The 23,647-nt window shown below is 34.0% G+C and overlaps 4 protein-coding genes across 10 annotated transcripts in view; 2 read left to right on the top strand and 2 right to left on the bottom strand.

The window, feature by feature from the left end:
• The window catches only part of LOC111051962 (signal recognition particle subunit SRP72), a 33,677-nt gene extending 31,292 nt beyond the window's left edge, over window positions 1-2,385 (top strand). For both annotated transcript variants that reach the window (XM_039427241.1, XM_039427240.1), the window contains exons 11-12: window positions 234-443; window positions 1,991-2,385. In XM_039427241.1, coding sequence (XP_039283175.1) covers window positions 234-443; window positions 1,991-2,120 — 340 coding nt within the window. In that variant the 3' untranslated portion in view covers window positions 2,121-2,385. The remainder of the gene's footprint in view (window positions 1-233; window positions 444-1,990) is intronic.
• A 4,313-nt stretch (window positions 2,386-6,698) lies between these two features.
• Window positions 6,699-10,496, bottom strand: LOC111051887 (39S ribosomal protein L34, mitochondrial). Its single transcript, XM_022338468.2, has 2 exons — window positions 10,280-10,496; window positions 6,699-7,140 (listed from the first exon to the last, which is right to left on the bottom strand). The coding sequence occupies exons 1-2, from the start codon at window positions 10,315-10,317 to the stop codon at window positions 6,858-6,860; spliced, it is 321 nt and encodes a 106-aa protein (XP_022194160.2). The 5' UTR covers window positions 10,318-10,496; the 3' UTR covers window positions 6,699-6,857.
• A 5,769-nt stretch (window positions 10,497-16,265) lies between these two features.
• On the bottom strand, window positions 16,266-17,186 carry LOC111046680. Its single transcript, XM_022332287.2, has one exon. The coding sequence runs from the start codon at window positions 17,184-17,186 to the stop codon at window positions 16,266-16,268; it is 921 nt and encodes a 306-aa protein (XP_022187979.2).
• A 239-nt stretch (window positions 17,187-17,425) lies between these two features.
• The window catches only part of LOC111051886, a 28,916-nt gene continuing 22,694 nt past the window's right edge, over window positions 17,426-23,647 (top strand). For 5 of the 6 annotated variants that reach the window (XR_005571186.1, XR_005571185.1, XR_005571187.1 and 2 more), the window contains exon 1: window positions 17,426-17,910. The gene's annotated coding sequence lies outside the window, so the exon portion shown is untranslated. Of the gene's footprint in view, window positions 17,911-19,715; window positions 19,767-23,647 lie in introns of all 6 variants that reach the window. The other variant, XM_039427253.1, reaches the window with a different exon arrangement.

Here is a 23,647-nt window from a genome sequence, read left to right as displayed (position 1 = left end):
CCGTTTGCAATTATAGAAATATTTCTCTATGTACCCTAATATTTAATCCTATATTTCTAGTTGCAATTAAGACACCTGCAGTGTTGAATGATTATCTTATAGATGTTATTTCCAAATTCCATACTTGATATATATGGTACGGAGACTATTGAGGCTAAATCCTCGAGAAAGATTCAAATCAATTGTGATAGCCCACTTATTTCTTGATTATGTTTGAATTAATTTGGTTACAGAACCCCAGGTAATGAGCTTCTACAAACAAATAAGAAGAAGCGGAAGAGGCCAGGTAAGCTGCCAAAGAACTGTGACCCCAACTGCGACCCTGACCCTGAAAGATGGCTGCCAAGACATGAGAGATCCACTTTCAGGAAGAAGAAGGATCGTCGCAACAAAGACATCGGCAAGGGAACCCAAGGTGCTGCTACCGGTGCTGCTGATCAGTTGTGAGTCTACATTATTATTTATTACAATTTACATTCATTTCGTTCATTTAACAACGTTCTCTGAAACGGTTTGAGATATTGACGTGCGGTTTTTGCCATTCATTTCCTTTTGAAATTCTGTATAGAAATCATGACCACCTTCCCATTAAAAAAAGAAATTGTATTAAAGATGGCGGATACAAGATGGCAGACCAAAATTTTGAAGCGATAGAAAAGTCGTTTTTTCAATTCGAATAGGATACCCAATAAAACTTACTCTCAAAAATAATCATCTTTGGAAGAGTAATATTAAACTGTTTCCATAATTTTCATCAATCCTGTTTAATCTATATAATAAGAGAGAGTAGGGTTGTGTTTGTTCGCATCAAAACATGTCAATTTGTGGATTGCTACCGGAAAAACGGGAATGATTTAGATCTCAAATTTGCACATAGATTCTAAAAATATCAATCTCTTGCACCTCGAAGCCCAAATTTCAATTTTCCTTCTAGATTTTTCAGAATTTTAGTTTAAAATTCATTCACTGGACATCAAGTTCATACGGCTTACATTGTTCCATTGTTATAAAATGTGTTTTTTTTATGAGGAGGTTATAACATTGTTACAAGACATTATTTCAGCGGTGTCGTGGTCTAGCGGTAGAGTACTCGACTTCGGAGTGAAGGTTTCTCGGTTCGAGTCCTCGATTCTTCCTTTTTTTTGTTCTTGATTTTTTCCCTCAAAACGTATTATTATAAATTATTTTTTTAAGGAAATTGTTTTAATTATGATTGAAATTGGATTTCATCAAATAATTATTTAATGTAAAATTTTGCAACCAGTACAAATGAAATGGACATGGGTTTCACGCTGTATCATTGGAATTCATAAGAAAAACATGAACAGATAACAATAAAATTAGTAATAATTTATATTTTTCAGTTATGTTGTACTATCAGACAAATTCTGAGTGAAACGAATATTGTAGGTATTTTTTTGGGAATTGGGGAAACAAAAGGCTGCTTGATTAAAATTGTGGAGGATCTAATCGATACTAAAATTGATGTATGGAATAAAATCAATATGATACTGTTAAGTTTTCAAGTATTATGTCTTCTTCAGTTATTTATTACATAATAATGGAAAAATTGGCTATCACATATGGGATGGGAAATACATGACTGACACATCATCACGTCTGAACTACTGGATTGATTAATCTTGAAATTTGCATAAAGATTTTTAATTTACCGAGGATCATCGTTATAAGCCTGTTTCGTCAAGATTTCAGTAGGTCAAGTTTTCAGTTTGACAAATATTTAATCAAACTCTTTGCCTGGGTTACCTACTAGTCTAAAATAACAAGAGAGTGAGTCAATTAAGGTGGCTAGAACGAACTCGATTTGTAGAATAGCTCCAAGTAAAGGCCTATATGTGTCCAAAACTTATGCTCAAATCGATCTTCAGTTTAAAATATATTAAATTAAATGAGTCAAAATTGGAACTTGGATTTGATCGTTCAAATAAAAATGTTGATTTTTCATAATTTGTATTTTTCCTTGTTCCAGTGACATCACAAAAATGGCCAGCACACAAAAAACATCTCCAAACCCTCAGATGAGTCCCGCTCCTGAGGGGCCTCGTCAACAACAAAGAAAAGTGCAACAGAAGAAGAAGAAGAAAGGTGGAAAGTGGTGATAAATTATATCAACTGGGGTTCACGTGCAAAAAATATAATACTTTTTTGTATTTATAATATAATTTTAATTTGCAAAAAATATGTGAATTAGGTTACTTTGCTTTATTTGATACATTATTTTTCAAAATAGAAAGGATCACAGGTTTATTTATATTTATTTTCGAAGTAGAAGCTTCACTTGTTTTGTCCGTGTATCAATTATTGTAGTGTCAGCAACTGAAAAGTACGAATCAATGTTATGAATACAAAAATTATTACTCACAATATTTTATATTTTTTTTCAATCCCAATCGACGACTTACCAGCAGCAGAATGGCATTTTTGCATTATATTCTATGATTATAGAGTAGGTTACTAGTTCTTTGAAATGTGAAACAGGAATGATATGGAGAACTTAGCAAACATCCATAACTAACCCTATCAAGTAGAACGCTTAGAAAAAGCTGTAAAAGCGCCTATATTGGGCGTGTCTTTGGTGTAATTATGAAATCCTCTCAAGTCAAAATTTCTATACCCTAGCTGAACTTCTATACCGGATCTAAACATAATCTGTCAATTAGTTGAGAAGTCATAGAAAACGCTCAAAAACCGCAGATCTTGGGCGGAACTTAACTTCCAATACAACATTTTTATACCTCAGCTGAGCCTGTGCACCAAGTTTTCTAATTAGTTCTTCAAAAAGCTAAAAAATGCAGATTTTGGGCGTATGTTCGGAAATTTCTTCTAACCCGTTCTTAGTGCGCCTATAGATGGCCAACCTGCCAAATTTGAACGTATTTGGTCCAGTAGATTTTTAGTTCTGTTGATTATATGAATGAGTGAGTGCCATTTCGCTTTTATCTTTTATTGTTATCTATATAATAAGAGAGAGTAGGGTTGTGTTTGTTCGCATCAAAACATGTCAACTTGTGGATTGCATACCGGAAAAACGGGAATGATTTAGATCTCCAAATTTTGCACAAAGATTCTAAAAATATCAATCACGTGCACCTCGAAGCCCAAATTTCAATTTTCCTTCTAGATTTTTCAGAATTTTTGTTCAAATTTCATTCATGCTACATGAAGTTCCAAACGGCAAACATTGTTGTAGGCCTAAAATTTGTTTTTATAAGAAACATGTTGTTACAAGACATTCAATACCCAGTGGTGTCCGTAGCGTAATGTTAGAGCACTCGCTTATTTCGGAGCGAGAGTTTCCCGGTTCGAATCCCGATGATTCCAACTTTTTTGTTCTTAATTTTTTTCTTCGAAACGTATTATTATAAATTACTTTTTGAAGGAATTTGTATTCATTGCAGTTGAACTTGGATTTCATCAGATAATTATTTAATGTAAAATTTTGCCACCAGTAAAAATTAACATAGATTCATGTTGCATCATTGAAGTTCATAAGAAAAACATGAATAGATCACAAAATTAGTAATAATTTATATTCTTCAGTATTATAATGTACTATCAGACACAAATTTGGAGTGAAACGAATATTGTAGGTATTTTGTTTGGAATTGGGGAAACAAAAGGCTGCCTGATTCAAATTGAGGAGGAGTCAATATTGTAATCGATACTAGAAATGTATTGAAAAAATCAATATGTTACTGTAAGGTTTTCAAGTATTATGTCTTCTTCTGTTATCAATACTATAATAAAGGAAAGAACTAGCTTATACATAAGGATTAATAAAATTATGTTTGACGCAACATCATGCCTGAACTACTCAACTGATTAATTTGAAATTTTCAATATAGATTTTTAATTAACTGAGGATGGTTATAGGCTTATTTTCAATTCTTCAAGATTTCATTACGTCAAGTTTTCAATTTGTCATGCTTCCAGTTGTTGTATAGAAACAGCTGAACATTTCTTTTAAAAGGGAGATAAGATGATAGGTATGATTGGGGAACCTATTCGAATAAAAATAACTGATTTTCTGTCGCATCAAAATTTTGGCTCATCATCTTGGAGCCGCCATTTTGATTTCAACTTCATTTTTTTAAATTGGAAGGTAGTAATATAATACATGATTTCGATACAGAATTTCAAGAGAAAATGAATGGTGAAAACCGCACTTCGATTTCTCAAACCGTTCAAAAGTTATTCTAATTCAAAGATACCGATAAATCATCCATCTATCCATCATCTATAGCCTACTGTAATAATGTAAAGAAATGGCTTATACACGTACGGGGTAGGAAAATTATGGTTGACGCATCATCACGTATAATCTACTGGACTGATTGACTTGAAATTTTGCATAAAGATTCTTTATTAACCGAGGATGGTTAAAGGCCTATTTTCAATTTTCAAATATTTCATTACGTCACGTTTTCAGTATGTAAAGTTTCAAAATATACCCTTGCGAAGCACGGGTTACCTGCTAGTATAATATATAGATAAGCTCTTTAATATTCTTTATGAAAGAAGGTTACCATGTTTATGTACTACCTACCTATTATATTTAATTGACTTATTCTCAGCTATTAAGCCCTGCACACAAACATCGATTTTTGTTCGTACGATATTTTGTTCCTTACAAATTCTATCAGATTAAACGAAACTTGACAAACATCGTCTGTTTGTTATGATCTGTTTAATCTAATAGAATTTATAAGGAAGGCAAAATATCGTACGAACAAAAATCGATGTGTGTGTAGCCAGCCCAAGGCCGGTTGCAGACGAACCACTATCGCATGTGGGAGCTACTATTTTCCTTCTGTGGTACCACAAACGCAGCGCATATGGAATGCATTGGCAAGCATGGCAGTGATACTTTCACATGGCTTGCGCGCTGTGGTAGCGATTACTTTCCTTGTGATTGTGGTACCACTGGTTTGATCACCACGCTTCCCGTAGCTTCTATACCAAAATTGCACTAATGAGCGTTTTCTCAAATGTAGTGTGAAAGACTCTCTGCGTTAGTCGTATTGTTCTGTGGTGTGTCGGTCCCACATCCCACATGCGATAGTGGTTCGTCTGCATTCATTATAAATAAATTCAACGTTTCCCGTTTGACCAATGCTGAAAGTTACAAATTAACATTGTATAACACATTTATTTATGTTAATAAAATGAATTTAAACGAATCAAATAATAATATTTTATATTATTCTTTAGTGACTGGGGTACTTCCATATTTATGAATGATTTTTGTATCTGGGTTTTGGCATAGCATGCTTTACTTGCTTAGCAACCAGTACCAGGATCTAGTCAGAATCATTGATCGAGTTACTAGAATCGTTCTGATTTGTTTACCAAAGCGTGCTTGGATAAGATAATTCCTAGAATATTTTATAAATATGGCCCTTGAAGATATTTATAATACAACAAATATAATGACCATTTACTATTGAACTAAAAGCCCTTTTATCACTCCCTTGGTTAGAAACCAGGCATTAGAGAGAGACAGAGATTGATTGTGCTGTGAACCTGTGAAAGACAGATAATAATTAATATCGTTTTAATTGGCTAGGTTTCAAAAAGCGGTCGCGCTGCTGCTATCTTGGAAAAGTGGCGTGTGACCACTTTAAGGGCCGAGACACAGACTGGCTGATTCTTGATTACTAAATAGAATTTTATTGACATTGAGTTAATTTTGAACATAGCCAACGTCATGTTTATACAGCTAATAATATAACATCCTAACAATATAATTATATCACACATATCAGAGTCGAAAGTGACATTTCACGTCAATTAACATTAAAAATGTTATGCCAATAATATGTAAAATAAATAAATCATCAAGTGTATGAATACAGACAAGATAACAATCTACAGGCTCTACATAAATTGGATGACTAAACGAAATTTGCATTCTCAAGGAATTCATCTATACTATATAAATGATTAAATTAGCCAATTCAATAATTTACTTTTAAAATGATTTTCAGTCTCCAGTTTAAGATCTATGGGTGGTTTATTTATATTTTTATCCCAATAGTATCGTAGTAGCTGTTGGCTGTTTTAGATAGACGATGATATGTTAAGTCTATTCTATTGCAATTTCTCGTGTTATGAGAATGCCTATCAAGTCTCAGATACGCCAACCAATCAGCCAATCTAAGAGCTTCCTGTCCTGTCGTGCAGACTCGTCTTAAAAAACGCTTCGTGTGTCTTGGCTTCAAGTGTTGACTCCGTTAAAAAACATATTTTAAAAATTGCTTCCCGTTGGTTCGAAACTCACCTGAATCTGAAGGTTCATCCAACTCACAACATCATACGAAGGTGATCTTCGACCAAGCCATGAAGATGAAAGTACATGTGTGAATCGACTTACTCAAATTACTGTAGCATAAATACTATGCGTTTAAAATGGCCGAAACTTCAAGTGAGTTTCACTAAAAATATAATACAGTCTGCACTTGTCTCCATTCATCCATTCATTCACATAGTATTTAGCAGTATTTTCCAGATTGCCCTCGTACTTCCCACACAAGAGAATATAAATAATGTGAGCGTCACTCTCATTAGAAAAAATAATAATTTCGATTAATTTAATGGTTTTTAATTCAGAGTAAAATTGAGGAATTTAAATACGAATTTGAAAATATATGTAATATTGGATAAGAAAAGAATGCAGATCGAGGATATAATGATTTATTATTAAACTAATTAACATAATATTGAAAAATCATGTTCGAGTCTAAACTAACAAAGGCCATTCATTATTCTTTTCAAAACTCTGAAGCTTATTGAACAAAAATAATTGAAATATCATACAAAAATTGAGTAGCTGCGTTTCAATGAGACAATATGAATCTGCCTTTCAATATTCTCCTCATAAGTACTTTCCTGCCTCCCGGCGTCGCCATACGTTTTTTGAATCCATGTACCCTGACTCGTTTTGTTTCTCTGGGATATGGAAACGTATTGACTATTGAGGTTCGAACAGACCCCAGAGACCAGGGATCACTGATGCCACCTGGCAGTGCTGATAACATGCTGGAGTTGTTGCTTGCCAGGATGCTACGCATTGGAGAACCACGGCTTGTAGTCACAATATTGCGTACTTGAGAAAAACTCCTGAAAAAAATTGGTGGAAGTTATTCATAGTAATTTTCTCAGATATTACTTGATAGTTTGACAACTTGAGAGAGCGGACTCCCCGGTAAATAAAATCAGGCCCAGTTGCACAAAAAACTGTTAAATTTTAATCATGATTAAAATTGAGATGAGAACCAATCATAGAAGGCAATTTTGAAAAGATAAATTTTTTACAGGCTTATGTGCAACCGGGCCTTACTGTCGATTTATGATTTGCAACATTGCCTCTACTGTTTCTGTTATTTTTTTATGTAAATATAATTTCAAATGTTCGAGGAAATTACAGTAATTATAAAATTTAACATTATAATTACTTATCAATTCAGGTGTACCCAAGCTCAATGAAAAGCTTACAAATTTAGAAAAATTTGGTTTCTTTCCCCGAATAATAAAGGCTATAAGCCTGTTTTTTATTTCCAATAATGTTATGATTATGTATTTTGTCATTGTTGAATAAATAAATAAATAGATTACTTAATCTATAATATTATAAATGGAAGAATCGGCTTGTACATGAACGGAATAGGAAATGACGCATCATCACGTCTGCACTACCGTACTGAACTGATTATCAACTTAATTTTGAACAAAATAATAATTATTTTATTTTTTGTTTCCTGGACATAAGGAGATTGCATTTTACAACAACAAACTTTCACCGGTGCAAAGCACGGATTACCTGCTAATCCGTAGTAAGTAATGAGTAATTGTTTTGTAAAGTTTTAATGAAGTTCGTTGTAAACTTTATCAAAGAAGGCTACTGTTATACTAAACTGCCCCCTAATTTTTTAATTTATTCTGATGAAGTTTTTGATAGATAGAAATTTGCTATCAAACAGGGGCGTCATTTCAACAAACGGCGGGGGGGGCAAACATTAGTTATTATGAGGGGGGTATGATATAGGATGCCTTCCAAGGAAAGTGGTCCAGGTTTGTCCCCCATAAATAGGCTATTGCATCTAAAGCTCAAAAGTAGGAATAGGTTACAGTTATATAGGATTGGTGAGAATCATGGAAACAGATTATAGAAACCAGTATGATCTGTGCCATAGGGACGCCAAATGTTATAATGTCAGTTTGGTGTTGCTATCGTTGTCTGTCATTCGTAGAAGCCGGTAACGCAAACTCCTTCTAGCTCTACATCGTTGCCAGATTTTTCAAATTGTAGAAATATAACGTAAAATCAATTGACACAATATTTGATATAAATTATAAACATATGATATTTACTCTTCAATGTTTGATTCCATTACGAACTGCTTGTTAAATAATCACTTTTGAACAATTAATTACGACATAGCAGTCAGGTATTTATATAAATAAAAGCTATTAGCTTCTACTCACATTAGTGTAGCGCTTTCGGACACTAGGACCTTCATCAACACTGGCTGTCACTTCCGTTGTTGAATACAAATGGTTAGTAAGCGGCGTGGGTTGTGGGAGTGGCGGGATTTTTTGAACGGTTGACGGCGGGGGTGGCGGGAATGTTTGAATTCGTGTGTTATTGAAGTAGGAGGTTGAAGAGGCTGTGTGATTTGAAGTTTGTTTGCTCATTAAGGATGTTGTGGGGGTCTCTTTTAGTATGTTTATATATTTCAAATTGTTCCAAGGTGTTTAGTTCAGGCCCTTTGTTTCTGATGTGTAATTTTTTTTAATTTGTAGCTATGTCTGTGTAGGTGTGATTGTTTCCTATTAAGTGGGTAGCAAATGATGATTCGGGGTTGTTGATGTGTTCTTTGAATCTTTTTTCAAATGAACGACCGCTCTGCCCCAGGTAGTATTTTTGGCAATTTGAATAGTTGAGTTTGTATACCCCTGGGTTTTCGTATAAGTTTTGTTTCTGTTCTCTTGTGGTTAGTAGGTTTTTGATCTTGTTTTTTGTTTGGAATGCTATATTGAATCCTGCCTTTTTGAAATTCTTTGCTAATCTGTTGGACTTTGAGTTTATGTATGTCAGTGTTATGAATTTGTTATTTATTTTATTCGCAATCACAAATCATAATTAAAATATGATTGGAAGAAGACAACAGGCATAGCCCAAAACTGTCTTCTCCCAAATTTTTACAAATAAAAGTCTCAAAAACGGAGGTTAGATTTCACTTCAAAAAGTTATGTTCAGTGCTGGGATTTTGACTTTTTCTTTTCATTTTCTGTTGGATTCTGTCTATGAGTAGTGGATCATAGCCATTAGTTTGGGCCAAGAATGTTGTCTTGAGCTCTTTACTGTAATCTTCTGTTGATAAGGGGATGGTGTTTAGTTTATGGATCATTGTTTTGAAAGCAGCATGTTTGTGTTAAGTGGGGTGATTGGAGGTCTGGTTGATAAGGGTGTCTGATGTGGTTGGTTTTCTGTATAATTATATTGGAGCTGTGTTGATTTTTCATATTTTTTGTGATTAATAGCATATGTATTCAACAACGGAAATGACAGCCAGTGTTGATGAAGGGCCTAGTGTCCGAAAGCGCTACACTAATGTGAGTAGAAGCTAATAGCTTTTATTTATATAAATACCTGACTGCTATGTTGTAATTAATTGTTCAAAAGCAATTATAATATTTGATCATTGAAAAATATATTTTCTTGAAAATGAACAGTTACAATAATATTACATAAGATAAATCTGTATCAGCTATCCTCAATATAGAAGGTAGTGGCAAGGTGACAGAAGATTGGCAACGCTGTCCTATTTTTTGTCACTTCCATTCCAAAATAGATTCACTTTATAAAAAAAAAACAATTTATTTATTCAGTCTTGCACAATACACTTATGTGAGAAGGCACAACTGTCCCTTCTCACAATACACTTATGTGAGAAGGCACAACTGTCCCTTCTCAAATTTTTGCTACAGTTCAAATTGTAGGTTAAGCTACTATCACAATATTAGAATAACAATTTACACTTCAAAAAACTAACAAATCTTCAATCAAAAATATATATATCATGGATAACTAAATCTTACAGAATTATAAAAAAATAACTAAATTTTAAATAAAACTTGAAAATTTAAAACAAAAACTTTATTATCACAAAATAACCTCAAAACGTGTATAGAATACCTTAGAACAATAATAATTCATTCAAATAGGAAAGATAATGTAAATTTTATTATTACTTACGATGAAATTTTTTGAAAAGATCTAAGAAGCCCAAACATTTTTAAAAATGCAAATTGGATAGGAAAACTCCAACAAACACTTGTCCGTGGGGAGCAACGGACGGGCCAACGGGCACCCAGTATGCAGTATCGAATGTTCTACTGTCGATAGCTTGATACTATCGTTTATTAAATGTGCTACAATCGATAATTGAACAAAGAAGGAGAGAAGACTATAACGGTGTACACACGTACGTTTGCCTCGGGTGAGCATACGTGTATGGGCTTGCATTCGCACGTGTGGACACTGTTCGCTGAGGCATGTGGGCGAACCGGAACCCTGTCGGTATTTTGGCGTGCTCAAAGGCGCCTCGGGCGAGCATTGAATGTACGTGTGGACGCGATTTTGCCATACGGGTGAGGCAAAACGTAAACATTGAGGAGCTTCTCTTTGTCTCAGAAACAGAGTAACGGCCAGCAACAGTCACAGTTATAACATAGTTATTCAAAAGTAATCTTTGAGTATCTATAGTGAGGTCCACGTTATAATGGTAGTGTACGATTTGCAATGGTGTTGCTATCCTTGTCTCGTACAACAAATGTGAAAGAGTTAGGGGTTAGTTTTTATTCAGGTTATATTCAATAATGTTTTATTAGGATAGGTTAGGTTTTTGCTTTAAAATTGCAATATGCTGGAAGGGGCTAGGGTCTAGGTGGAGTTATGTTTTTTGATGTTTCAAAGCACAGAATTAGAAGGAGTTTTATAGGAGTTTTTCTGTTTAAAAGGTAAAAGGATAGGTTAGGGGGTTAGGATTTTGCTTTGAATCACATGTTTGTGAACATGTTCATGAAATGAACCACATGTTTATGTTTTGTTCTAAAGATGACAAATAAATCTAAAGTATTGAATGTGAAAGGGTTAGAGGTTGGGTTTTATTTGGGTTATATTTAATAATGTGTTATTAGGATAGGTTAGGTTTTTGCTTTGAAATTGCAATATGCTAGAAGGGGCTAGGGTGCAGTTAGAGTTATGTTTTTAATGTTTCAAATGTGAAAGGATAGGTTAGGGGGTTAGGATTTTGCTTTGAAATCAAAATTATTAAATGTGAAGGGGTTAGGGGTTAGTGGTTAGGTTTTTTTGGATTATATTTAATGATGTTCCATAAGGTTAGGTTAGGTTTTTGCTTTTGAATTGCAATATGCTAGAAAGGGCTAGGGTCCAGGTAGAATAATGCTTTTTGATATTTCAAAGGTGGAAAGATAGGTTAGGATTTTGCTTTGAAATGGCAATATGCTGGAAGAGAATAGAGGTTTTTCAAATAGGTATGTTTATTGATGTTTTAAATGTAAAAGGGGAGGTTAAGGGTTCGGTTTTTGTTTTGAAATGACAATATGCTGACTTACTTATAGTGTTTTTTAACATCAGTTAAATAACAACTGTTATATTTTATCAATTATATTTTTCAAAAGTATCCTTCCTTTTATTGAATAAAATGATAATATATTGATTATTATATTGAATTCAATGATAAATCATCATTGGATAATAATATCTTCATCAAATAGAATGACGATTGGCTCCAGTTACAGTGCTCGGTAACCATCATCACAAAGAACGTTACATTCAAAGATCTGACTGAATGGAACGGGAAAAACCCGTTGCTAACGCATGCGCGATACGGTTCTGTCTGAGACAAGGAGTGGTTTGTAAACATTGAAGGCGTCATATTGTGACCAATCAAATTGTGATCCAATAACTAATTGTAAATTGTAGGATTTTTGTAATTTTCTAGGATATGTGGATTGTCAAATATTTAAATAGAAACATGCATGGAGTATATAATTCGTATCATGATTAACAAATTTAGAACTGCATAATTTAAGTGAAAAAAGCTTCTCTACAGGGTTCCTACAAGAAAGTATAGCTCAAATATTATTTTACTGTGGCTATCAAATCATCTTGTGTTTGTTTCATGTTATCAATCAGAGTTGTTAATTAAAATTGTAATCTTCAATATGATATTATACGTTTTAGATAGCTAGGCTATCTATAGAGAGATTTATACAAACTTTGAACCAGTATTCCCTTGAAGGTAAATCTTGAAGCTAATCTTTTGGAGAATCTTGTTTTGTCATGTGTATGAGCATAGTTAGTTTAAAATGGGCAGCAATTTAGTATTTGATTCAATTTATGGTTAATTTCCTTAAAGAAGACTGTCAATTTTGTGAGACAGTGTTAAGTTCTTTGATTAGGTCATCAAAACTTCTGGAATTATTGTAGAATTTTTCTTTTTTTGAGATTCTGAATAGATATTGGAAACCAACAAATGAATCGCCTAATGCCAAAAATCTCAAAGTTAGAGCCACTCGTTCAATCAATCAATCAATTAATTTATTTCACAAACAAACATAATACAGAATAGAAAAGAAAGATATAAAAAAATGTGAAATAAAAGTGGACACCCCTAGGCATAAGCCCGATTGGGGTGTACTACTCCTAATAAAACAACTAAAAATACTCAGAGGAGTAGGCCGCTCCGCTCTATAAATAAACTTGGCATAATAAATTATAACTTAAAAGAAAATACATTTTTTCCTGCTACGGTAGCCCATCACATGAAAACAAGGATGAAGTAATTAACCAAAAAATAGAAAATTTACAATGCAAAATGCATACTCTAAGAAAGGATATGTTAATTAGATTATTATTTAGGATTTAATAATAATAAATAATGGAATTTCTTCTATGAGAATATCATCTTACAATTTTCAGAAATGATTCACAGTCATTAACACTGAGCAGGTAGTTTTTCAAACATTTCAGAAATGAATGTGAAAGTTCCTGGCAATTTAGATATTGCGACACTAGATTGAACAATCTAGGACAATTAAAATAATATGAATGTTGGAATATCGTTAAATTCGAATGTGGAACCTGAACCATAAACCGTCTAAAGTTATATCTCACATCTCTAATGAGATTTTCATTCAAACTCCTAAGAAAAAAAAGCTTCAATACTTTATAAACATAAAGATTTCTTATTGGAAGTATCTTGAGATGAACAAATATCGGCCATGAATGATCAGTTCTAGGTGTTCTGGTTATAATACGAATGAAGGACTTTTGGAAAATTATGATGGGATAAAGTGTTGAGACATAAGTCCCACCCCATAATACGAGCCCATAACTCATCCTGGAACTAATGAGAGCATGATAAGCATTTATCATCACACCAGTGGGGCACAGCTCTCTCAACATGTAAAAACTCCTAATCCCTCTACAGAACTCTTTTTTTAATTTAGCTACATGTTTCTTCCAAGATAGATTTGAGTCAATAACTAAACCAAGGTATTTAATAGTGCTCACAGTGTCAATTGTCAGGCAGTTGCAGTTATCTAAAGCAGTGCATGAGTAACGGTGATACGACAAAGGTGTATTAAAGAATAGATCTCCTCTTAGGTTAAAAATCATATATTTAGTTTTTTCTCTCATTACCATGTAATTCTTACTAAACCAGTAGTTTAAGACTCTCAAGTCGGCACTCATTTTCACATATAATGCATCGCAATCAATTCCTGAATATGTAAGTGCTGTATCATCTGCAAAAGCAGTCAATTTCCCATCTAGTTTAGCATTACATAGGTCATTGATATACACAAGAAATAGAATAGGCCCTAATACAGAACCCTGGGGCACTCCATGTACAATGTCTTCAAAATTACTATAACATCCACCAATTCTTACACACTGCTTTCTGTCCGTGAGATAACTTTCAAACCATTTATAAGGTAAACCTCGTACTCCTGCTGCATACAACTTTTTCAATAATATTGAGTGGTCTACTGTATCAAATGCTTTAGTGATATCTACATACAGGGCTGAACATTTTTCACCTTCATTAATACTATTATAAATATCCTCAAGAAATGTAACCAAACCATCTTCGGTACTCAAGCCCTCTCTAAAACCAAATTGATTTTTACTAAAATAATCAAATCTTTTGAGAAAACTTATCAATCGTATTTTCATTATCTTTTCGAAAATCTTGGCAAAAACAGGCAACAGCGATATTGGGCGGTAACAATTCAATTCTTCTCTGTTACCATGCTTGAAGATTGGGATCACAATTGCAATCTTCAAACATTCAGGAAATTCACCAGTCTTCATGCTCCAATTGAAAAGTTCACTCAGAACTCCAGCAATATGAATGGCAATTTTTTTTACAATATAACTATTAATGTTGTCAATTCCAGGGGATTTATTGCTTTTTAGATCAGCTATTATTTTTAAAACTTCTGCTTCGTCAGTCGGAAATAAGAATAATGAATGTGGCATATCTTTACAAGTGAAGCGGGAATCTATTTCTTCGTGATCTTCTGTAAAAATAACTGAATTTCGTAACTGTTGAGAAATGTTAATAAAAAATGAATTGAATTCTTTAGCAATACGTTCTTTGTCAGTGACAGTATGCGAATTTACTACTAAGCTAGTAACTTCTACCTTGGGTTCTCGTTCTCCTATCAATCTATTTACTATTCTCCATTGATTCCTCACATTTCCAGAACAATTATCAAATTCATTCATGTAGTACTCTTCCTTAGCTTTCCTCAAATCAGATTTCAACCTGTTTCTGAATGATTTGTAATACTCTTTAAGATTTACATCATATGGTCTTGAAATCATCAATTTGTACAATTTTTTTCTCCTATCAATACCTCTAAATAAATAATCTGAAATCCATGGAGTTAATTTATCAGGTAGTGCATTGGTACTATTTCTAGATTTACTATATTTACATTTTTCTATCAGATCTGATAACTGGCTGATGAATAAATCGAAAGCAGCTGAAACAGAACTCTTATCTAAAACGCTCTCCCATTGCAGCCTCTGTAATTCGGCTTCCAATTCATTGAAGTTTATCACCAAGTTACTTTTATTACTTGAATCTTTTATATTACAACTCCTTCCTATTCCAGTTCTAGAATTATCATTGAATGATCAGTTATTCCAAGGTGTAATATATGTGCATTGTATTTAACTGTAAATTTCAATTGGCTAAATCGGATAAAACAGTGATCTAAACAACTTTGGGTATCACCTACTATTCTAGTTGGTTTATCAATAAGACAGTTTAATCCGTGACTAGCCATCTGGCTGAGATAAGAATCAGACAATCTGTCATCAAGCAAAATATTACAATTGATATCTCCAGTGAAAATTAAATTCTTTCCTTTGAAAGGAGTTATCAAGCTACCGATATCTTCGATAAATTGTGCTAACGGAATACTGTGTAATCTGTAAACTGCTAAAATAATGAATTCAATGCTATCAACAGAGCAGGAAAGCTGCAAACAATCGGCTGACTGTATATCTACACCTCTCACTACGCTACATCTATATCGGGACTTGGCATAAACAACAACGCCTCCTGCTCGATAATTATCATTACAGAAACCAAATGAATTATACCCATCGATGCAAAACAGATTTATCTCATCTGTAGATATCCAAACTTCAGTCAAGATGATAAAGTCCGGAGACACTTTCATATTATTCAGCTCACTCAAAAACAAATCAAAGTTCTGTCTAAGACTTCTAATATTCTGATTTAAAAATACTAAACACTGACTAGAATCGGATATGGATATTAAATTTAATTCTTATTATTTTACTCTTAACCAATTCGACTAATATATTCCTTGAAACACACAATTCAAATACGGTACGCAATTTTGAAGTGACTATGAATATGAACAGAATTTATTATTAAAATTTACTTTGAACTCTGAATAACAATAAGTCTGAAAAATAACTCTGAATAATAACCAGGACCATAAAATGAGTAGGCCTATTACATTTTGACCATTGACAGTTCTAAAGAAAACAATAATTGAAACCAGAAACTCAAATAAAAAATTGTTATAAAAGGAAATACATTTTATAAATTTACCGAAAAAAAATAATATAGGGAATTTATAAAACAAGTACATTAAGAATTTGAAAAGACTTACAGTTTTTCTAGATCTTCCATTTTCGTGACCGTGATCACAGATAAACCCTGTTCTTTCCGAAGAAAAATTTTTCCAGCTCTAACCCATAAATAGCTATAGTTCTTTTCATTCTTCACTTTCCGAGCCGCACTGAACAAGGTACGTCGGGCTGGTGATAGGCACTCATTCAGGTAGACCGGCTCCGCTGGCTTCGCCGTCAGACCGATGTCGTGCGTGTTGAAATTACGCTTCACCCGTCGTTTCTGCAGCAGCTCTTCTGCATCCAGCCTCCTTACCATCCTGACAATAATGCCAGGATGCCTTCCGGAACCCACCTTGGAACGCAGGCGATGACAAGCGTCTATCATAGAATCATTCACCGGGAAACCAAGCGATCGGCCAATATCTTTGACTATGGTGACAACATTTTCTCCTTTCTGCACTGGTACGCCGTGAATTTCGATTGTATTGCGTCGCGAATACTGCTCAGCCTCGTCGACCCTCAACTGGAGATCAGCAATCTGCTTACGAAGTCCATTATTTTCACCTCGAAGCTCATTAATTGTTTCGACTAACTTCGTGATTTCCTCCTTCTGGTCCTGTACGATTTTTTTAGTTTCAGCTAGCTCTTCGTGACAGGAGTTTAACGAAGTGCCGAGACTAGTTTCCACACGCTTGATATCTTCCTTGAGCTCGTTGACTAGTTTAAAAATGTCATCATATGTGACAGTGGATTTGGATTCGAGCACCATACTCTTGCGTCGCAGCTGGGAGCACGGCGTGCATCGCCACACGTCGCCCTGATCCGACAAGTAGTTCACGTCGTCGGCGGATAGGTTGACGCACTTCCCATGAAAACTCTTATTGCAGTCACTACACAACACTTTCACTTTCACGTTCTTAAGTGACTTTAGACATACGTTGCAGATATCGGCCATTATATTTGTGTGACAACTAAACTTGTAATTCAACACAAAATACGTAAAGTCTATAGAATAATATTTCAAGCAGACCGTAACAAGAACACTTTTATCGAACTCCGTACTATCTAAGATAACGAGAGCGGCAGCAGCAGGCGTCCGTACAGCTCTGAGTCTCAATCATAACTGTTGTTAGTATATCATGCGACAAAGGAGATATCCATCTATTTTCTATGCACACTCTTTTACCGGATCGTTTTTTGAAAAGATCTAAGAAGCCCAAACATTTTTAAAAATGCAAATTGGATAGGAAAACTCCAACAAACACTTGTCCGTGGGGAGCAACGGACGGGCCAACAGGCACCCAGTATGCAGTATCGAATGTTCTACTGTCGATAGCTTGATACTATCGTTTATTAAATGTGCTACAATCGATAATAGAACAAAGAAGGAAAGAAGACTATAAGAAATTCGATATTCGTACCGCTGTTCAATACTCGATTCTATAACAGGGTTTTGCTTTTTTTCATTTTTTGAAAATGCTATTGTTGTATTGTAATTTCTAACCTAAAAGCTAAACCATAATTACTTGAAGACTCATCATTAGGTCATTAAAATTGCAAATAAATAAAAATATTTTGCAATTTTCCATTAAAATACTGATTAATTAAAAATAAGTTTTAAAAATAATAAGATTCACTGAGATTTACATCATACATTTAGAGTCGCAGTATCTTCAAAGGTTAGTATTCAAACAGTTATTCCTAACATTAGAATTGAATTGTATCAAAATATACTAATATGTGAAAAGCCTAATTGCAATATCATTAGGTTAGGTTTTAGACTCAATAAGTTTAGTAGCGGATAGTGAAAAATTTACTTATTTACAGTATCAATGATTAATTTTCTTGTTGTCATACACGTTCAAATTTAATAAAACCAGTTGGAATTTGTCGCTACAATAAAAACGGTTTACAGTTATGTTTGTTACATTAGGGAACAGCTTAAAAGATAGTTGCTGACTACCTTAAGGACTCAGTAGATTGTGTGTAGGCCTACTCTCAAAAGATCAGAAATTCTTAATTCTGAACCTGTGACCTTAAGGTACAATTCCTTAGTGGTGTTCCAGCAGCGCCGCTCAAGCAGCGCAGCTATAAGCAGAAAGCTTTTGACGCAGTAAATCCTGCTTATAGCTGCGAGATTCCTGCTTATAGCTGCGCTGCTCGAACACCTCTACGGAATTGCACCTTTACTTGGTTTTGGTGTTGATCTAGCAAATTATATGTGTCTCATTTCACCAAGAACGGCAAGAGGCTATCATAATTGGTTATCTACTTTGGAAGATGAGGGGACTATTTTATGTTGAACGCTTGCTGAAGCTGTACCATGCAGCTTTCGCCATTCACATTCAGTATGGCATCTTGATATGGGGATATTCGGCGCATATAAAGATAATAGTGACTATGATGCTCACTGATGCCAGCCCATATTCCAACGTTTGGGAATTCATAAAGTTCATGGCTTGTACATTTTGTCATCGCGCCTACATGTCAGGAAAAACATCTGCACATTTACTAGAAGGAAGGAAGTGCGTTTACATGTAACTCGAGAGGGAAGGGTTGACTTAGATATGCCGCGCTGTCAATAGAATAGAATTTCATTAGTTATTCAATATTCACAACAAATAAATCAACTTCGTCAAAATACATGTTTTTTATATCAATATTAGCCTATTCATTATTCAGTCTTAAAAATACAAAAATAAAATCAAGTCATGTAAAGCATAGATCACAAGTTATATCATAAGAGAAATGGTTCCCAATTTATAGAAAAGAAATCATTTTCTGTGTTTAAACATTCATTAACTGATACATATTTAATTTTATTTTCAAATTGAGTGAATGCTAGTAGCTTTAGTTTGTCTGGTGTGGAGTTATATAATTTTATTGACATGAAGTACCAGTTTCTCTGAGATTTGGAATGGCTATATTGCAGAATTTTAACTCTATGTCTATTTCGTTTATTTAAATTATGGTGTTGGTTTGTATCATATTTATCCAAATTTTTTTTTACATAACATAAAATATTAATAACATACAGTGATGGCAATGTCAGCAATCCAAGTTCTATGAAATGTGGTCTACAATGAGCATTGAAAGGCAAATCACATATGATTCTAAAAGCCTTTTTCTGAAGGATAGAGATTGAATTGGCTTTAACGCTATTAGCCCAAAGCATAATTACATATGATAGGAGACTCTGAATGTGTGTGTAATAGATATTCATCAGCACAGGCCTATCAACAGTTGAACATAGTCTGCGAAACATATACAGGCCTTTAGAGAGTTTAACTGACAAAAAATCAATGTGCGCCTCCCATGACAGACAAGAAACAATCATAACACCTAGAAACTTGAGTAGTGTAGCATCCTTCTGCTTTCTGAAATTGAAAATTATATCAGAGGTTTTGTCATCATTAAGAGTCAGACTATTAGCTGTACACCAGTTCTTTAAAATAAAATAACTATGGTTTCGTTCTCTTTCAAGATCAAACTCGGATAGGCAATCAATTTTTAAGCCAAAGTCATCAGCAAACAGGTAACTATCCAGACTGTTTCCATCAATATTAATCGGCAAATCATTTTTAATAGATATTGAAGAGAATAGGGCCTAAAATGAAGCCCTGAGGCACGCCAAATTCTACCAATCTGCCATTTGGCAAAACCCCATCCTTGTATACAAACTGGTTCCTGTCAGTCAAGTATGATAAAACTAGTCGCACTGCGCCTGGTGTAAAGCCATAGAAACCCAGTTTATCTCCCAAAATGTGGTGTTGAACAGTGTCGAAAGATCTTGAAAAATCGTATGACCTCAGACCCACAGAATCACCTGACTCCATGTTGCTTATAACCCCACTAACAACACCATCAATAGGATCATTTGAGCTTCTATCAGCCCTGGAACCAAATTGCTTATGATTGTGGTAATATATTGTTGGACTCAAAATAAGATGACATCTGTTAATGAATCAAAGTCTCAAAAACCTTGGAGAAAACAGGTACAATAGCAATTGGTCTGAAGTTACTTTTCTCCTTTCTAGAACCCTTTTTATGTACAGGCAAAACTTATACATTTTTTTAATTTTTCAGGATACATACAACCAGCAATAATACAATCATTAAATAAAAAAGTCAGTACCTCACTTATTTTATCAGCTGCTTTTTTCAGAATCGAAGCATCAAGTCCATAAATATCTATACACTTACTATTACTTGAACTTAAAACTGTATGGAAAACTTTTTCAACAGTTACTGGCTTAAAACAGAAATTCACACTTGGTCGTGTCAACTTACTATAATAAAAAGCTGTATTTTCAACACTAACAGGTATATCTTGTTTCAACTGCGAAATATGTTCGACAAAGAAATTGTTAAAGTCCTCAGACGTTATATCATCAACTTGAGTCCTATTACTACATTTATTTGTTGTGAAACTATTTACAATTTTCCATACAGCCCTACTCTTATTAATAGAACTACTTATAATTGCATTATGATACAAAATTCTTGTCTTTTTTATTTCAAGCCTGTACAACTTTCTAGATTCTTTATAGAGGGAGAGCAACTCAGGTGTTCTGAGGATTTTACACAAATGACAAAGGCCATCGAATTTGACCTTCAATGCTTTAAGACTACATACTATAATACCACTCACTGTTTTGTTTGCAATTATTAGATTTTACAGATTTCAATTGAAAAGAGCTATTCACAGCTCTCATGAAAAGTTCGAAAATCTTTTTGTATCTATCATTATAATTTAGTATGGAGTAGACCTCCAGCCAATTAATGGAATTCAGATAACTGACAAAAATTCTAGCATTATCATCATTTATTAATCTAAACTTATTATTTGCAGTATTTTTAACATTCCTATTTTTCAAATTAAGCCTTAACAGAATTCCATCATGATCAGAAAAAAGAGTGTGAATGATTTCAGATGACCATAGACTATTATGAATATCTGTTAAAATGTTATCTATACACGATCCATTTGAAACTCCATCAAGACCAGGTCTCGTAATATCTCTTATTGTTACACTCAAACCAAAGCATTCAAACAAGTTCAGTAAGTCGTTTTCAAAACAATCGTGACCTATCAAATTTACATTAAAATCACCGCCAATCACCAGATTGAAGCCATTTTTAAACACATCACTTAATACATTATAAAAGCACGTTAAAAAATCATTAAAATAACTCACACTTCTATTATATGGCCTACAAACTGACAAATGATTTTATTTCTTATACGTTCAATTGCGGCAACTCCGCATACCATTTCAATTTACATGTCATGACTCAATAGTCCTAAATTCTAGTTGTTCATGAACAAAAATTGCAGCCCCACCCTTTGTACGATATGATCTACAAAAAACAGAGGCAGTTTTAAATCCAGGCAGATATGTAAAATCCAAATCAGTAATCCAGTTATTGATGTTTGGTTTTACTGTGTCATACTCTCCAATTAATGCAGCTTTTTTTTGCTCGAATTCTGTTTTCCTTCTTTATTGATATGCAGTCCTTAGTATAGTTGGAAGAATCAAGATACCATTATTATATCTATTAGATGGATGTTATTTTTATTGCACAATGAACGAATTTCATTGTTAAGTGAATCAATCATTTCATTCTCAACCGAATTGAAATTTAAATCATACCTATACGGTACAGTTGACTGTATTAAATTACAATTCTCATATAAGTTTACTAGATTACTCAACTTACAGATGTAACTTTCAATATCGCCATTTTTGAACCTGTTAGACACACTATTAGTGCCCGCCATAACTATTACCCAATCGTTTACACCCAGATTATGACGTCTACTAAAAGAAAGCATTTCATTCGAAATTATTTCAAATGTTGCTCCTGGTGCAACGTGTAGCCCACCGGAAGTCTATCCCAAATAAGATCTCTCATTTTTCTCCCCGGACTATCAGCCCACAAATAGACACTACCCCGTGAATTATTCACAATGTTCATTTGAAATGTTCTATTTTTCCCAGTTACTGAAGCATACTATCTATTTGATATTGGTTTGATCTTGGGACCCAAGCGATTTAGTCTTGAAGCATTTTGAGATATTATGTTTTGAAGAGAAAGATTATATTCTTCCAATGTTTCAATTGAAATTAACATTCTCTTTATTTGATCATTTAAACCTTCAATTTCTAACTTCTGATGTTCAATTTTCTCTTTTAGGGAAAAAGCATTTTCATCAACAGAAAAATTTACAGATGATTCTATACTACCTAAATCAGTACTTTCAGTATTGCAAGAAACGTCAACCTGAGATTTGCCACACCTACATTTTACTCTAAAACCATTTAGGCTACTCTCCATGTCAGCAGCACGATTTACAGCTGCCACCCACTCTATTAAACGTTTGTTGAGAACCTCCCGAAGTTTATGAATCTCCTGCCTTAGATGTGGACAGCACTCCGAAGAAGAGTTCTTCACTTTTAGTTCAGTAGTCGCCAATTTTATCACTCTCAGGCTGTTATCCAATGCAGTCTCCTCCTCCAGCAACGACTCAGAAAGCTCACCATCTGATTTTGCTGATATATCCAAATGTGGAGTCAAATTTTCCGGTAGACTGTTCATTAAACAACTTATAGGAGTTTTACTTGTGATTGACGAGTTTAGTGTTTTTACGCTATGAAATCTAGATGCAGAAGGAGGCGTATCCATGACCATTTTTTCGTGATTATGTGTTCCCATTCTACTCTTAAGAATAACAATTTCAGCGTCCGCTCCTTACACTAGCATTGCAATCTCTAGCTAAGCATCTCCAAACAATTTCACCTGAGGATACACGTCCCGCTTTTCGGTATTTGAACGAGTCAACTAATAGCGCCGGTTTGCCCTTGCTCGTCGTTGTTTTAATCATACTGAATTTCCAGACTCCGTACTACAGGGAAGAATTCAGTAGCTTGAGATATATTATACAGTTCATAATAGAAAGTATACTGTACATTCTTCAACTATACTACGAGATAGAAGAAATAAACAATGTCGTTAGCTATGTTATCAGCCGTTCCACGTGGAAGTGACAGGTGAATAAGATAAGGCGGTGCCTTTCACCTTCAACTTATCGTCAACAGATTAATAGCACAACACGAAAAACAGCAATAGAACAACGGCTCATTCCCGCGTGAAAAAGTTTCTCCAACAATTGGACACTTGCACAGTTGATATTGAGGTTACCTTAACTTAACAATAAATAGATGTAAATTTTGAAGACTATACACTCAGTGACTCACCGGATTCACACCTTTAAGTAATAAATCAACTTGAAACACTTTAGTCATGAGAAACTACTTAAACTTCAAAAAAACTAATAGACTATTTTTCCAGCAACCAACACAGGCAGATCAGGCCTGCCAACCTCAATAGTGAAGAACAATTTTCCAATGTTGG

This window comes from Nilaparvata lugens, chromosome 4 (genome assembly GCF_014356525.2).
Source record: "Nilaparvata lugens isolate BPH chromosome 4, ASM1435652v1, whole genome shotgun sequence".
Lineage (NCBI taxonomy): Eukaryota > Metazoa > Arthropoda > Insecta > Hemiptera > Delphacidae > Nilaparvata > Nilaparvata lugens.
The sequence above is the reverse complement of the archived record's forward strand: the minus strand, read 5'-3'. Positions and strand labels throughout refer to the sequence as shown.